Source organism: Grammomys surdaster, unplaced genomic scaffold, assembly GCF_004785775.1.
Source record: "Grammomys surdaster isolate TR1022 unplaced genomic scaffold, NIH_TR_1.0 330, whole genome shotgun sequence".
Lineage (NCBI taxonomy): Eukaryota > Metazoa > Chordata > Mammalia > Rodentia > Muridae > Grammomys > Grammomys surdaster.
In genome coordinates this window covers 2,867,646-2,883,236 of record NW_021604749.1, presented here as the reverse complement: position 1 = coordinate 2,883,236, position 15,591 = coordinate 2,867,646, and the positions used below count along the sequence as shown (strand labels likewise).

General features: G+C 41.0%; 1 protein-coding gene across 3 annotated transcripts in view; it reads right to left on the bottom strand.

Annotated features, from left to right (window-relative positions):
* Window positions 1–15,591, bottom strand: part of Sox6 (SRY-box 6) — a 545,917-nt gene that overhangs the window by 280,982 nt on the left and 249,344 nt on the right. For all 3 annotated transcript variants that reach the window (XM_028778215.1, XM_028778216.1, XM_028778214.1), the window contains exon 3: window positions 10,575–10,782. In XM_028778215.1, the coding sequence (XP_028634048.1) occupies window positions 10,575–10,782 (208 nt within the window). The remainder of the gene's footprint in view (window positions 1–10,574; window positions 10,783–15,591) is intronic.

The window sequence follows — 15,591 nt, the reverse complement described above, 5'->3', positions numbered from 1 at the left end:
CTCTCTCTCTCTCTCTCTCTCTCTCTCTCTCTCTCTCTCTCTCTCTCTCTCTCTCTCATATTGGTCCTGGGGATTGAACTCAGGTTTAGCAGTGGGCTCCTTTATCCACTGAGCCGTTCGGGCCTGCCTGGAACTGAAATCTGAATATGTAGAAGCTAGAAATTGAGAGCTAAAAGATCATCCTTTTAAAAGCCCAAAGAGAGTGAGGGAGATGACTCAAGGGTAAAAGTCCTTGCTGGATCATTTTGATGAAGTGAGACCCACATAAAAAGCCAGATGTGGATATGGTAGCATGCATCTGTAATCCCAGCACTACTAGAGAAACAGAAGATAGAGAGAGTAGAACCAGCTGGAAGGTGGCTGGCCACCTAGCCCGGAGTATGCTGTGCAGAAACAGCAGGAGAGACCAGTGCCTTGGAAATAAGGTGGAAGGAGATACAGGACTCCTGAAAGAAGTCCAACTCTGACTTACACACTCACCATGGCATGCTCACACACACACACACACACACACTAATTAATTAATTAATTAATTTAAAATTAGTAAATAAATAAACAAATCTAAATGAGTTCCATTTAAGCTGGGATTGGATTCTGGAATGTTATGGAATTTCAGAGCACACAGTTTGTTGGGCCTCTTTTAATAAGACTTCCCTTTGACTCTTGTTCCCATTCACTGAAAAATACACAACGGTGTGATTGATCTTGCTGTTGCCGCGGCTATGGCTTTTCTTTGCACGACTCAATGTTTGTCACAGTGCCAGAGCTATTCAGCATACTTTCATCATTAGTATTTACGTGTTTTTAACATACTGTCTGTGAGCAACTGTGCAAACCCATAAGCCTCTAACTTTGGTGCTCCTAGTAGTAGTGGACAGCCTGCATCCTCTGACTTCACTGTGAGAATTTGTCTGGGTTTGTACTGCAGTATGGGCCCCTCAGACATAAACTGAAAAGACATCAACTGAGAAAGTACATCCACCTCTGTGCCACCAGATAATTCAGAGCTAAGATATCAGCACTAAGCAAGGGCCTTGAAGCCATGGCTTTGTAAGGACTTCATTGGACAATGTCTTCTTCAGACATCAAAACTGCATAGCTGCTTTTATCTCTCACTTCATAAATATTCCCATATTAAAAAGAAGAGGTAATAATGAACACTTTCAAGAATAAAAGAAAGAAATCATGAGATTGGTTGAAATGAGAGATTTATTTCAAAAATATTTTGGGAGAGGGGCACCCTGATTAGGGGACTCTGAAGTTTAGATATAAATTTTTAAAAAATCAAAATGGCATAGAATTTTAGAATTTATTCTTCTATGTATGTGTGTGTGTGTGTGTGTGTGTGTGTGTGTGTGTATAATTTTATAAATGAAAAAAACTAAACTTAAATCAATTAGTCAATTACATGATACTATCAAGTTACTAGGGTCATAAAAGATTGCATATCAAGTCCAAGCCAACATCTGAAAGAAGTCATCTTTTATATTTTTTCTGGGCATGTGGTGGAATCATACCCAGTAAGCACATATTCACATATATGAACACATAGAGTAGACTTTTGGAGACCAGAGATTGACTTGAGTCTCTTTCTTGATCAGACTCCACTCTAAATATTGAAGCAGAGTTTATACATATGGCTTGTCTAGCTAGCCACCTTGCTCCAAAGATCCTATATCCACCTCCAGAGTGCTAGGAGTATAGGCAGGCCTCCAACCTATCTGGTGCTGAGAATCTGAACCACTGAGCCATCATCCTAGCCTCCTTCCTGAAAAGATTCTTAAACAATTTTAAACTGCTAAGTATGGGACCCAGACTCTTCATGTATGCAATGCAAGCACCCAAATACTGAGTGACATGCCTGGCTCTCTATTTCCTTTATTTTTAAATTTTGTTTTGAAACAGGATTGTCCAGGATGGTTTTGAACTTACTATGTAGCCCAGATGGCCTTGTACTTTTATGAGCCTCCTGCCTCAGCTTCCTGGTAACTGGAATTATAGGTCTATGATATTCTTAGAAAAAGGCGAAGATTTCCATATACCATGTCAATTGACTACAAAACAAACGTCTATTTCAATATAAACAATAGGATTGAACAATAATCAAAAGGCTTGTTATTTTAAATTTAAAGAATTTCAGAAAAAAACGTAGGTTGTGAACTCAAGATAATTAGAGGTCAGTAATTACTCTAATCCTAAAACCACATCTTAAGATGGGAACATCAATAGAGAAGATCAAAAGGGGGAACAGTGTGTTTCCTAACAAATCCAGTAATCACAGTCCAGCAGGAGAACAAGGCACCTGTGCTTGGCCATTGTTGAAAGAGCTGAAGACCTTCTATTATGACACAACAAAAGGGAAATTGCAGCAAAGGGCCCACTGGAGACTCTTGTTGAGTTTCTGAAAAGGTTAGTGATTATGGGAAAAAAAATAAAAATGAAAAACAAAACTATAAGAACAGTTGAGGAAGACACAGCAAAGAGGTCTAGACAGTTAAAGCTTTCAGAGAACACTCATGCACATACACAAAAAAGAAGAGGGAGACAGAGACAAAGCAAATACTTTTTGTAAAAAAAGAGTATACATGTTTGTCACTATCAATATAATACTCGCAATCCTTGTCCTGAAGGGAGGACCCTCACTCACAGGTGCGTCAAACAAGTGTGAGACCCTCCCTGGCATTATTGGCTTCACTACCGAAAATTGTGAAAACTTCAAATATCTAGAGACAGGACAGTAGAACAGACTGTTACATGCCACAGCTTAGAGTAGTGTGTGGAATATTAAACAGAAGTGAAACTGCATTATACTACACAGCAAAACTCATCATGTAGTACAGGAGTGAGGATACAAACCAGGGCTCAGAAGCTACAGGGTGGTATTGTTTTAAAAAATATCTAAAGCCAGAAAAACTAAATGTATTACTTAAAAACTAATTCAAAACTATTTCAGAACAAAATGGAAGATAACAGCAAAGTTGTAGCATGTTTCATGTTTAAAGCAAGAGCTGCACAGGTGGAGAGCCAAAGAGCAGTCACAGCACAGAGCCTCAACCACGGGCCCATGAGCAGTCACAGCACAGAGCCTCATCCACAGGCCTATGAGCAGTCACAGCACAGAGCCTCATCCACAGGCCTATGAGCAGTCACAGCACAGAGCCTCAACCACGGGCCCACGAGCAGTCACAGCACAGAGCCTCATCCACAGGCCTATGAGCAGTCACAGCACAGAGCCTCATCCACAGGCCTATGAGCAGTCACAGCACAGAGCCTCATCCACGAGCCTATGAGCATTTGCCTCCTTGATCATCAGCTAACATGTTAAATGACCCACTTCCATATCTGCTCATTTTCTCTCTCAACTATTAAAAAATACGAAAAATCCAAACTTTCCCTTGCTCATTTTTTGAACTAGCAGAGAAACAACAACAACAACAACAAAGCAAAACAAAACAAAAACTCTGAAGAAAATGTAATGGATTTTCAATGGAAAATGCAAACTTCCCAAATGCAAAAGGCAGAGGAGACTGTTCCCGCTCCTGTGAGCCATTAGGAAGCTACCCCTTTGTAAACAAAAAATGCCTGGAGCACCCTCAACCCCCTCCCCATTCAGCAAAAGACAAACCTGAAACAATTGCTTGTGTCTGCTAAAGCTATTAGTGAAAAGAGCCAGGAAAAAAAAATAACCTTTAAATCTGAGGAACTAGAAATGGGCCAAGAATCTACAGCACCATTTCAAAGCAGAGGCCAAAAAAAGAGAAGTTAAGGAGAACATTCAGCTGCATAGTGTGTTACCTGGACTGTAACAAGGCCCACGAAACAGCTGCAGACAGAGTTAGTGATGATTTGTCCAAAAGGCCATGGGCTATAGAACTCCCACTCATTCTGTGATCCCTCAAGTTACATGAGAGGACGGCTAGTTTCCAGAAATTGAAAAGCAAATATACCTAACTTGAAAATGCACTAAGCATAATTCCCACACAAAATAATCCAATAGAGCACCAAGAATATAAATATTATTATCATGTGTATGGGTGTAATATGTATGTGTACATGTTTGGGGCAGGCATACATGTGCATAGAGGCCTGAGGTCTACATGGGGTGTCTTCCTCAATCTCTCCTCTTAAATTCTAAGATTGCACCTGGAGCTCAACAATTTGGCAAGGCCCCAGGATCCTCCTGGGCAAACCTCCCCAGTACTGGAGTGGTCTTTTAAGTGGGTTCTGGGTATCAAACTCATGCCCTCATGTGTGAGACAGCAGCACTTCACTGAAGAAGCCATATCCCTGAGTCTTTTTAATGTGTTTTTATGTACAAGTCTTATAAATGATAATCAGAAAAGTTTAGATGTGCTAAGACTTCAACAATCAATCAAAATAGTAGTAAACCCTTAATATCCATACATTCTTCCATAAAACTGTTTTGACGCTACAGCATGGTGTGAATGTCAAGGTGCTTATTACTGTACAGGATTCCACAGATTTCACTGCAACAGGAACACATTGTTCCTGACAGGAGTCTGAAACCTCATCCAAGGCTCCACCAGCCTTGGTGGCTGACAACACTGCATTCCACACTTCACAGCAGGGAAGACTGGCTTCCAGTGGGGAAACTTTACTATCAGCTTTTCCAGAAAGCCTGAAAGGCCAGCAAAACTGAATTGCTCTTCCAGAACACAAGAACACCATTGCCGCCAAACGCTAAATCCCTTAACACTCTAGGGCATTTCCTACAGCCTGCTGCATGCAATAAGATTTTTATAACATTTCTCTTTGAAAAGTTTCTTCAAATAACAACACTGTAATAGTAGTTACAATAACAATAGCAATAATAGCCATGATGACAAAAGTGCTATCCAGTCCCCACAACCCAGCTTCATAGAAGCGCAGAAGGGTTAAGTCATACACGAAAGGTCTCACGGCCAGGAGATAACTCTGGCTCGATTTATTGAGTGCTTGTGTGCCCACAGTGGTCCACATGACTTAGTGCACTGACCAATGGTTGATTTTCATAACAGCACTATAATTTTGAATTTTGGTAGTTTGAAAGAGAATGGTCCCCACAGACTAATATATGTGAACTTGGCCCCCAGTTGGTGAAATTGTTTGGGAGGGATTAGGAGGTATGGCCTTATTAGAGGTGTGTCACTGGGAGCAAGCTAGTGTTCTCTCTCTCTCTCTCTCTCTCTCTCTCTCTCTCTCTCTCTCTCTCTCTCTCTCTCTCTCTCTCTCTCTGCCTCCTGGCTGTAGATGAAGATGTGAGTTCAGCTCTCAGCCGTTCCTCACTTCACCATCATAGACTCTAACTGTGGAACTTCAAGCTAAATAAAATGCTTGCTTTTATTGCCTTGGTCATGGTGTTTTATCATAAAAATAGAAAAGTAACTAAGGCAATAATTATGCATGTTTTGGTTTAAAAAACTAAAACAAAGATATGTAGGAATTTGTACTATAGAGTTCTTGTGGTAAATACTGAGTAACTATCAAACTATAGCACCTCGTTCTAGCTCCAGTCCACATGATGGCTTGTAGTGCTTTCATGAGTACTGATACTTGGATTCAAATACAGATCTACCTCAATCTAGGACATGACTTTCAAAACAGAGTTTTCTCCTCATTTCAGCTATACTAGACAACAACTTTAGTACACAAAAACATACAATGTTGATATACTTCAGTGGGAAAACAGACCAGATGACTATTTAGAGATGTAAATAATACCAGTGTACCTGTCATACACAGAAGATGTATACGTGGTACTCCCAACAGCTATAGCATCATTTGAGAAACTTGCTTTGCCAGAATCCCAAGCTTACTACTGCCTTTTGGGGGGTGGGGGGAGGGCACAGCACAGTGTATCTGTGTGCTTGTATCATCACCCTGATGGCCTAAGGCACACCATAGGGCAAATTCATACTCTATGTTTCTGACCCAGGCATGTCTATGGAACCCTGGCTAAGCTGTGTCCTCTGCACATTCTCCGCTCTGATATTTCTACCTAATTCCAAGCACCACTGCTTCCTCACAAAAGAGGTAATTATTACCCAAAAAAGAGTCTTGAAAAGTCAGAGTCAGAAAGTCTTGTCTGACACCCAAGGGTTTTCCTGTTTTCTCCTTGTCCCTCACGTAACTCCCAGTGCTGACTGCAACTCACCCCAGCGGCCTGGGATCATATACTCAGTAGTATGATGCACAAGACATGACAGTGATTGGAGCACTATTATTAAAGAGAGATTAAAACAGCTGTACATTATGCTGAAGCACTCACTCTTCCCTCCACAAACAGACGGTCCTGGATTACAAGCAGCACTTGACCGTTTAAATCACGACAGCCACCACATTTAACCAGCTGGGCCATACTCTCCTAGCGCTGCCTGTTGACCTCCTCAGTCGCAGCTGCTCAAATGAAATTCTCATTAGACAACCTATTTTCAGAAGCCAAAGGGCTCTCTGATTAAATATATGTATTTAGATATAGAAGTCCTTTTTAAAGTGTTCATTTTCTAACAACTGTCGCTTATGTTAGGACCCAGCTATGCTGGCAACAAGACGGGTAACACGGGATAACTAGAATTCATCATTTAATCACAGCTGAAGGATTTTTATCTTGGAAGCATTCTAACCTGGCTCTATTAATCACAGCCTGTCTGCGCTGTACCCACCAGTATCAACAGGACTTTACAAAGAAGATTCTGAGATTTAGTCATTCAATACACTCCTGTGTCTCTCCACTCGCCCATCATTTCCCTATGTGCCACATAGCCATTCATCTACTTATGACACTAAATCAAAATTAAATTCACAAAAGGCAGAACCCTTGTTCATCTTCCCATCAGCCTCACTGTTGGGAGAGGGTGCTTCTGACAAAATGCCATTGTTCATCAGACTCTCTGAAATCTAGTCAGAGCAATGCTCAGGGAAAACAGTGATATAGTGGATGAAAGCATCTGCCTGGAAAGTTGCTGTTTTATTATGTAAGCAATGGTTTAAATGGACAATGATAAACTTCATACAGATGAGTTTCTGCATTAAGAGAAATGAGAGGGATGGTCTTTGTAATTTGATAAAGAGTCAAAGCATTTTCTGGGAATGACTCAGAAAGGTCTTCATTTCTCCTGTAATCCATACAGGCTCGTCAATCAGCTGATTCTAAAAGACGGCCTTCACGCTGTGGAGTGGAAGATGACATATGTGAAAAGCTCTTACGTGCCCTGGGAGTTGTCCATCCCACCTGAGAAACCAGACCCAAGGCTGTAAAGATCCAAAGCCAAGCAGGTACTGGGAGGATTGTCTGGCCTCCTGAGAACTATGCTGTGATCATTTTAGAATCAGAAATCTATCCTAAACTTTAATGATCTTTCTATATTTCCTTGGTTTTCCACTGCCTTCTAGTCTATTGCTACCAGAAAACAACTGAAATTGGTACTCAGGCTTGAGGAGGTGGCTGAGTGGCTAAAGCACTGGATGTAAGAGTATCAAGACCTGTGTTCAGGATCCTAGAACCTATGTGATGCTGGACACAGTGGTGTGCATCTGCAATCCCAGCACGCTTATGGGAGAGGAGAGGTGGAGATGGGACAATCCCTGGAAGGTTATAGGGCACTTAGCCTGGTGTATTGAGTGGCAGAGGACAATAAACACTGACTGCAACAGGGTGAAAAGTGAGGGCTGACACTTGAAGTTGGTCTTTGACCTTCACACAGTTGCTAAAGCAGGTATACTGCATACACATACGTGGGTATGTGGGCATGCACATGTGCATATGTGTGTACACATGTACACACTTAAAAATGGGATTCAAACTATAACATTATAAAACTAGAAACCATCTTTTGCTCCCATTTGCAAACCATATTTGCACACTCTATTGTACTGATTGTATCACCACCTTCCTATTTGCTCAGAGTTTAAAAAAACAAAACAAACGACAATAAAATCCTGAGCTATGGTTGAACAACCTCTTGGTTTGCACACTCACACATCTTTACAATTCCTCTCCTGACTCCATCTCCATATGCCTCCCTCCTTTCTCACTTCTGCTGCCTTAGTTCAGACCCTTATCATCTCTAGCCTGAAACAATGGCCTAAATGTCTGTCCCTGTTCCCATCCACCCTACACTGAACTGCCAGATTCACTTTCTCAGAGCAAAGTTCTAGTCCTTTGCCACGTAGAACAGAACAGTTAGCAGCTTCTCCATTACTTTCAATATTGCATTTGAATTTTGTAGCCAAAATAGCAAGGCCTGTCAGGATCCAAACACAGCCTAGTTTTTCTATCTTAATATCCCCTATGCAAATTCACCTCAAGTTAGAACCTGAAGGCTGACTGTTTTACATGTAATGCCCTTCCTCGGCCTGCAATATCTTTCTCTGCATTCCACCAAAGCAATACTTTCATCCTCCAGACTAGTTAGGACTCATTCCCCAAAGAACCCTCTGGTGGCTTCCTAGGTAGAAGCAATCACCTTACCTTGTAAATTCCCAAAACATTTGATCTGTTCAGCTCTCATGAGCCTGTCACTGTTAGATTTCAGACTAGGTTTCATTTGCCATGTGTCCTATCCCTTTTACTAGACTATGAATTCTTGAAACTTTTGAGACTCCCTTATGCATTGTGAGCACAGCATGTAATCTAGCATCAGTCTTCTTAACCTTGAGTCCACAGACCCCAAGAGACAGAGAGACAGAACTCAGATGGAAAAGCAACCTTTCCCCAACCAGCTCAGACTGAGATTTTTGCCTTTCCTCGAGTGACGGGTGAAAGCAACATCTGCTGTGGCTATAGTGTTATCACAGTAACAACAGAACGTTCTCCATCTCCCTGCAATTGGTAAAAACACCTGCACATATCAGTTATAGCACTGCTACACTAGAAAGGCGTGGCTGACCCTACCTTAAACTCTATATTACTGTTAGCAAAAAATCACATTCTGCTTTACCATATTTTAAAAATTACTTGGGTATTTAATATTTTTCACTTCTTTGTAAGTCTATGGATTTTATTTTCTGAGTTTACCATAGCGCTAAGAAAGGCTTCACTAGACTGTTGAAGGAAGTCATAGAGAAGATAAAACTCTGAAAGAACAGAAGAGTCAGCTCAGAGTTCGCACACTAATGATCACATGTGCTATCCATAATTGCTCATCGGCCCCTCTAGAGCATACTTGTCCATGTTTTCAATATAGATCAGAATATACCAATCATCTTCTTTCACAATCTAGAGATGGATGTAAGAAACATATTAGAAATTACTGACAATTGGGAAAGAAATAAACAGCTAGAAACCCAGTATTGAAGATCCAATCAGTATATATATATTCACACACACACACAGTGTACCCTCAGGTGACAAAAAGGATCAATCACACACATGGGTGTGTAAAAAGATGTATGTGCTGTATGCATCAAGCAAGCACAAGAATTCTAAAGGTTTGTAACTAAAGAGAAATAACTGTAAAGTTGATCATCCAAATTACCTCAGTGGTCTCCAGAGGCATCATTACATCGAAGCACAGTGGAATAATTAATATTTATAATGTAATAATCATCAGGAACATCTCAAATTCACATAGTTTGCAGTTTATAAGAGACTTTCATATTCATTGTTTGGGTTATTTCTCAAAATGTTTCAATTGCCATGTTAAATAAAAAGACCACAGCAACTTTTGAATTCTGTAGCTTGGAAAAACTGAGCTTTGGGTAGAGCATGAGACAGGGCTGCAGTTCCTAAGTTACTGCAGAGTAGCCTGGGTCATCAAAGGCATCAAATACATGCGAGCAATCTGATTAGCATGACAAGAAAGTGAAGATGACAACTTTTTAGTCAGAGTTCCACAAATATCAATAAAACACAAATGTTAAATATTTACAAGAATAAAATTCAATTAGACAGGAACTATCTGCTAATCAAAGTTCTCTAGAGTGTCACCGAGCTCTAAATTTCACTTACAAGTGAAAAATCCAGGGCTAGGTCAGGCCTGAAGCACACAGCTAAAGAACACATGTACACACTCATTGTGATACCACACAGAGCATTTTGTTTAAATGCAGAGTCCACTGAAGAGTCCTGGAGAGAAACTGAGTGCAGAAGGCTGCACAGGCACCAAATCCCACCCTTGGAGAGCATTGACAGCTCTCCACTCTATGCCAACATTCAGGGTTGAATGTGAAATTTTACATGTATAACAGTCATAAGATGGAAGAGAAATACATTAGAAAAAAAGTTTACTTAATTTTTAATTGGGACATATTAAAAAAACTATCTGTCAAAAGGAAATAAGAAAAAAAGCTCTAAAACTGTTGCTAGGAAAATTCCCTTGCTATCTTTTTCCAGGGTAATGGTTAAGGTCAGTTCTAATCCTTGGGGTATTGTTGTAAGAAACAAACAAACGCACAGGTTTTGAGAAAACTGGGGCTACCTACTTAGCACTCTTAATGGACTTCAGTCAGATGTCACCATAGTAACCTATGAGTGACTAGTCCCAGCTTGCCTTATGTAGGCACTTCTGGCCCTTGGGATGCTGGTTATTTTGCTATGGCCGAGGAAAAAAAGCCCAGAGGAGAAGTCCACCTACCCTCTTGTTCCGTCCGAGTCATCTCCTCCAGCTTCTTCTGCTTCAGCGTATCCACCACATCGGCAAGGCTCCCTTTGCGGCGTTCCGGGGTTCCAAAACTAACACTGTTCATTATTTCGCGCTCCCGACTCCCTTCGTCAGGCTTATGTGGTGAGGTAGACGTATTTCGGAAGGAATATAGGGAACATAACTTATTATTCTCTGACTCCTAGAAAAATAAAACGAGATTGCAAAAGTCATTAATATGTAGGTTTCTTTCCCAGCTACTCCAAAAAGAAAAAGAAAAGAAAGAAGAAAACCTAATTGTTGAGGAGAGCTCATGATTGTCACTAGATCAAATAAATTATCTTAACAAAATAATATAACTCAGTGAGACAAACAGAACTGCTTGTCTGATAAGCAAAGCTGAACTTTGAAGTAGAAGTTAATTACCAAAGAAACTAAACTCAAGGCCCAGGTTCAAGCTGTTTCATTTTTGAGGTAATAAAACAAAACTGGACATTTTGGCTGCTCATTCACTCATACTTTTAATTTATGAGCATTCAGTTTCGGTGAGCCAGTATGAGAACTGGTGAAGTCTTTCTCCCTAACTGGGTCCTTTCATCAGCAATACTCTTCCCATAGACCAAAATATGTACATAGCACAAAAAAACAACCAAATAAACAAACAAACAAACTCTTTTCTCCCATTTAGAAACTTTAGAAATAGTGGAAGTTAACTTCAATGCCCAGCATTCACTACTCACTTGGAATTAGATAAAATGTCTAGCCCCGAGTCAGAGAGTCAGCAGTCTCAATGTTCTGCATGCTTGTGTTTGTAGGACACCAGCTTACTTCAAGCTGCACACATGGCCATAGTCGCAGAAGCTCCTGTCCACCCCCTTGCCTTGCCCCTGATGCTCCAGCATGCTATAGCACGCTGTTCATATGGCATTTAAAAACTGTCTTTAACAACAGTAAATCACTCATTGCAGAAATGTTTGCATAGGAATTATTTTCCAATATACAAAAGTTTGCTAACTACTAGGAGGCCCATCTATAGCTACAGAAAGGGAGCAAATCTTAGGTTAAAATACAAACACCACATGAAAGCTTTTCGAAAAGAAAATAATTTTGTATCTCCAAATAAGAACTGAGAATCAGGGATAGAGAAATGTCTCAGCTGTATAAACTGCTTTTGTAGAAGACTAGAGTTCAGTTCCCAGCACCCACATGGTTCATTTTGAAGTTTTACAATTCCAGGTCCAAAGTACTGTGTCTGTGGCCTCTGTGGGCACCTGCATTCCCATATTCACAGTCACAAACCAACACATACACATAAGTTAAAAATAAAATAAGACTTATAAAACTTAAGAACCCAGGGTTAGAAACAATTGTTACATGGCTGTAGCCCTCCATATACCTTGTCTGAACAAAAATATTCTTTTCCTGATTAAAAACAAGAAAAACTATGAGATGTTTAGTCTTCAGAAATGTCAACATTCTAATGGCTCCTAATCTCTTCTTCCAAAGGCAGCCCTGACAGCTTGAGTGAATGAGGCTGGAGCTGGGTCAGAGGCAGAACACTGGCCGGGCATGAAAAAGACCCCAGGTTTGGTCTCCAAGAACATGTGACAGAAAGAAATTGGTGCTGGAAGAAATGGGAGGCTAGTGAGACAGCGGTGGTACGGGGGCAGGGGAAAGGGGTAACGGGACCTAGGAGCTAAAGCAGTAAGTCTCCACTGCACTGAATGAAACAATGGCTGTGCTCACCAGTACTGCTGCCACCTTCAGATGGAGAAAGGGACCAGAGATGCCCCTGGGCATGGTACTGAGTCCCCAGAGCAGAGATGAAGCCCAAGGGAAGGGACAGATATAGCACTGGGACTAGAGGCATTGATATGACCCTCTAACTTAAATACTGTGATTACTTGAAAATCTACTGAATGGTCTGTGTTAATAGATGAACTGTGTGGTATGAATTTCAACAAAACAGTTTAAAACAGTGTAAGATGAGTCTTCTGCTCCTTGCCTTCATGTTATTGCTATCACAATGCCAGAGGGGGTATCTACAATGCTGAAATCTGAAATAACTTGAAAAAAAACAAAGTAAATGGACGAGGCATGGTCTAGAGTTCTTTGTCTTGCACCCAGACACCTCTGTTACCCACGGAAGACTCAGCATCTCAGCTAACATCTAGAAGCATTCTGTGGAGAGAGGCTAAGAAGCCCCTCTGTGTGATGCCTGCTGGGCATAGGCTTCAACTCCTTACCATGCTTGATTCAGTCTCCACATTGTCCAAACGAAGTCCCCAGAAACATAGTTGCAGTGCCACTGTGACTGTGATATTGGTAATGATCACTATATTCTTTATCCTTCATTTTCCCTCAGATGAAAAGTATGCTTGTATAGCCCCAAAATAAAAACTAAAGCCCTAGCACAAGCTAAGAGGAGCTGAATGACAAAACAGTGGACCAGGAACTGGCTCACTGACAGGTGTCTCCATTGACCAGAATGGAGGTCCCCTCACAGGTGTCAGATAGAGGCTGAAAGGCTCTGGAGAGGCACTCCAGACTAGCACTCCATCCATGAAGTGGCATTTGTCCCTTAGGCTCAAGTTCAAGCAGTCCTGTAAGCTGGTTATCACTTATCTGTTAGACTGTGTCCTTTATTTTATGGTCATGGAATGTAATTACCGTCATCCTATACCAAAGACAATAACCATGGGTTCCTTTACTTCAGTGATGACCCATGCTGTCCTCTGTCCCATGATCTGTGCAATGTGCCTCTACACTAACAAGTACAGAACATGAGTCTACAAAGTCATGATTTCTTTCACAAAAGCCACTGGAATTACTCATATGTTCGCAAGGCACTAACACAGGCATGAAGTAAACTCGTGAGAGGCTGAAACAGTGAGAGACTGAAACAAAAGTGCTTATCCTGGCATTTGGAGACACAGGGAGGGGGATGTGCCTGTCAGTTTAAACTTAATAAAATTTCATAAACATTTGAGTAAAACTGACAAAAGCAAATCAATGTATCTTTAAAATTTTTGTCTCATAGGATGGCAGCAACCCTAAATGAGAGAGGAGGGAAGGGAGTAAGGGAGGAACAATGAGAGAGAAAGGGAGGCGGAGAGAAGGGAGAGGGAGGAAGGGAGGGAGAGGGAGAGAGAGAGAGAGAGAGAGAGAGAGAGAGAGAGAGAGATCTATAATGGCCCCGCCCAGGAAGACTCAGAAAACATTGTGGAAGGGAGGGTGGAAAGAGCGTAAGAGCCAAAGGCCAGGGAGGACAGCTGCAGTACAGTGTCTTCTGGACAGAACACAGGCACAGTGCTCACGATCTCAGAGCAGCTGCGGAACCTGTACAAAGTTTGTACGAGATCAAGCCGTCAACACTATGGTATGCATAGGGAAGGGGCACTTGGCAAGGAATCACTCCTGAAGGAAGGGGAGTCAGTTTTCTTCAGCAGTATAGACAACCAAGTATAATAAGCATTTTTAATTTTTTTTTTTGTTTTTTTCGAGACAGGGTTTCTCTGTATAGCCCTGGCTGTCCTGGGACTCACTCTGTAGACCAGGCTGGCCTTGAACTCAGAAATCCGTCTGCCTCTGCCTCCCAAGTGCTGGGATTAAAGGTGTGCGCCACCACTGCCCAGCTAAAATTTTTAAAGAAGCACACGACATGAATCTTGGAGGATGGGCAAGAGATGAATCGGGGGCTAAGGAATAGTTATAGTCTCAAAATATAGTCTCTATGTGAACTTACCAAAGGAAATACAGTCAAAATAGAGGAAAAATTTATAGAGAGAGCAGCAAACAAACTTTGACAAAAGATTTCGAACTACTCTAGTAAGTTACATCATTTTATGGAAATTTTCTTAAGGATAATTTATATAATTTATATATAAGTATAATTTATTTCATACTTTTCTAAGATAAGACAGGTTCTATGCCAGACCAACTGAGAAATATGTGCAAAGATTTTTCTGTATCCCTAGCATGCAAAAGTATGGTAGCTCTGAGACACATAGGTTCTGACTTCCCTGTAGGATAGAGTGCTCCCTAAGAAGACAGTAAAATAAATCTATGTGGAGAGTGGAGAGATGGCTCCGTCTATAGGGTGCTTCTTGTGCAAAAAAAAGAAGACCTGAATTCAGAGCCTTGCTCTGATGTAAAAGCTGGGCATGGTATCAGACAGTCAGAGTCCAACTACTAGGGAAGAGACAATCCCTGCAACTGAATGGCCAAACATTTTATACAAATGGGTGAGCTACAGATCTACTGAGAGACCCCATCTGGAAGTAAAGATAAAGAGAGATGGAAGAAGACATCCAGCATCAACCCTGACCTATGAAAGGATACACACACACACACACACACTACAAAAACAGTTTTGTAAAGTTTTAAATTGTGCTTGGCCTTAAGGTTGCAATGTGGATATAAAAAAGACAAAATTCATAAATCTAGTGAGTTGTGAGAGTCTTATTAAAAAAAAAAAAAACAAGACAGGAGCTGACTCCCTTCCTTTGATCTTTCTTTGGAAAACAATTACTAAGTCACATGAGTGATCACAGGAGTACCACATAAAGCCAGGAGTGAGGAGCTCAGTGAGCAGGCTACTGTCACACTCAAAAGAAATTTACAACGGACGTGTTTCCTCTTGGCCTCTCTTCTCAATGGTTCCACCAAAAGTAGCAGTTAAAAAAAAAACTATTTATCTGGTCTTCTAATTTTTCCATCAATGAACAGACTATTTCTGTAATACAGAAAAACAAAAGTTACTTTAGAGTTGGATACTTAAAAGAAGTGGAAGCAGTGGAAGAGATTCATTTATGAGCCTAAAGCCTGGTCTGCTTGAGGATCTTCAGAGTCCCTTTCTTATGATCTCCCTGAACTTACCCAGAGAATAGCCTACAGCCTCTTCCATCTTCAAGTGAAGAATTTCAGATAATACAAGAGAATCGTTATGGGCTAAAACTATATACGTGTGTGTGTGTGTGTGTGTGTGTGTGTGTGTGTGTGTGTGTGTGTG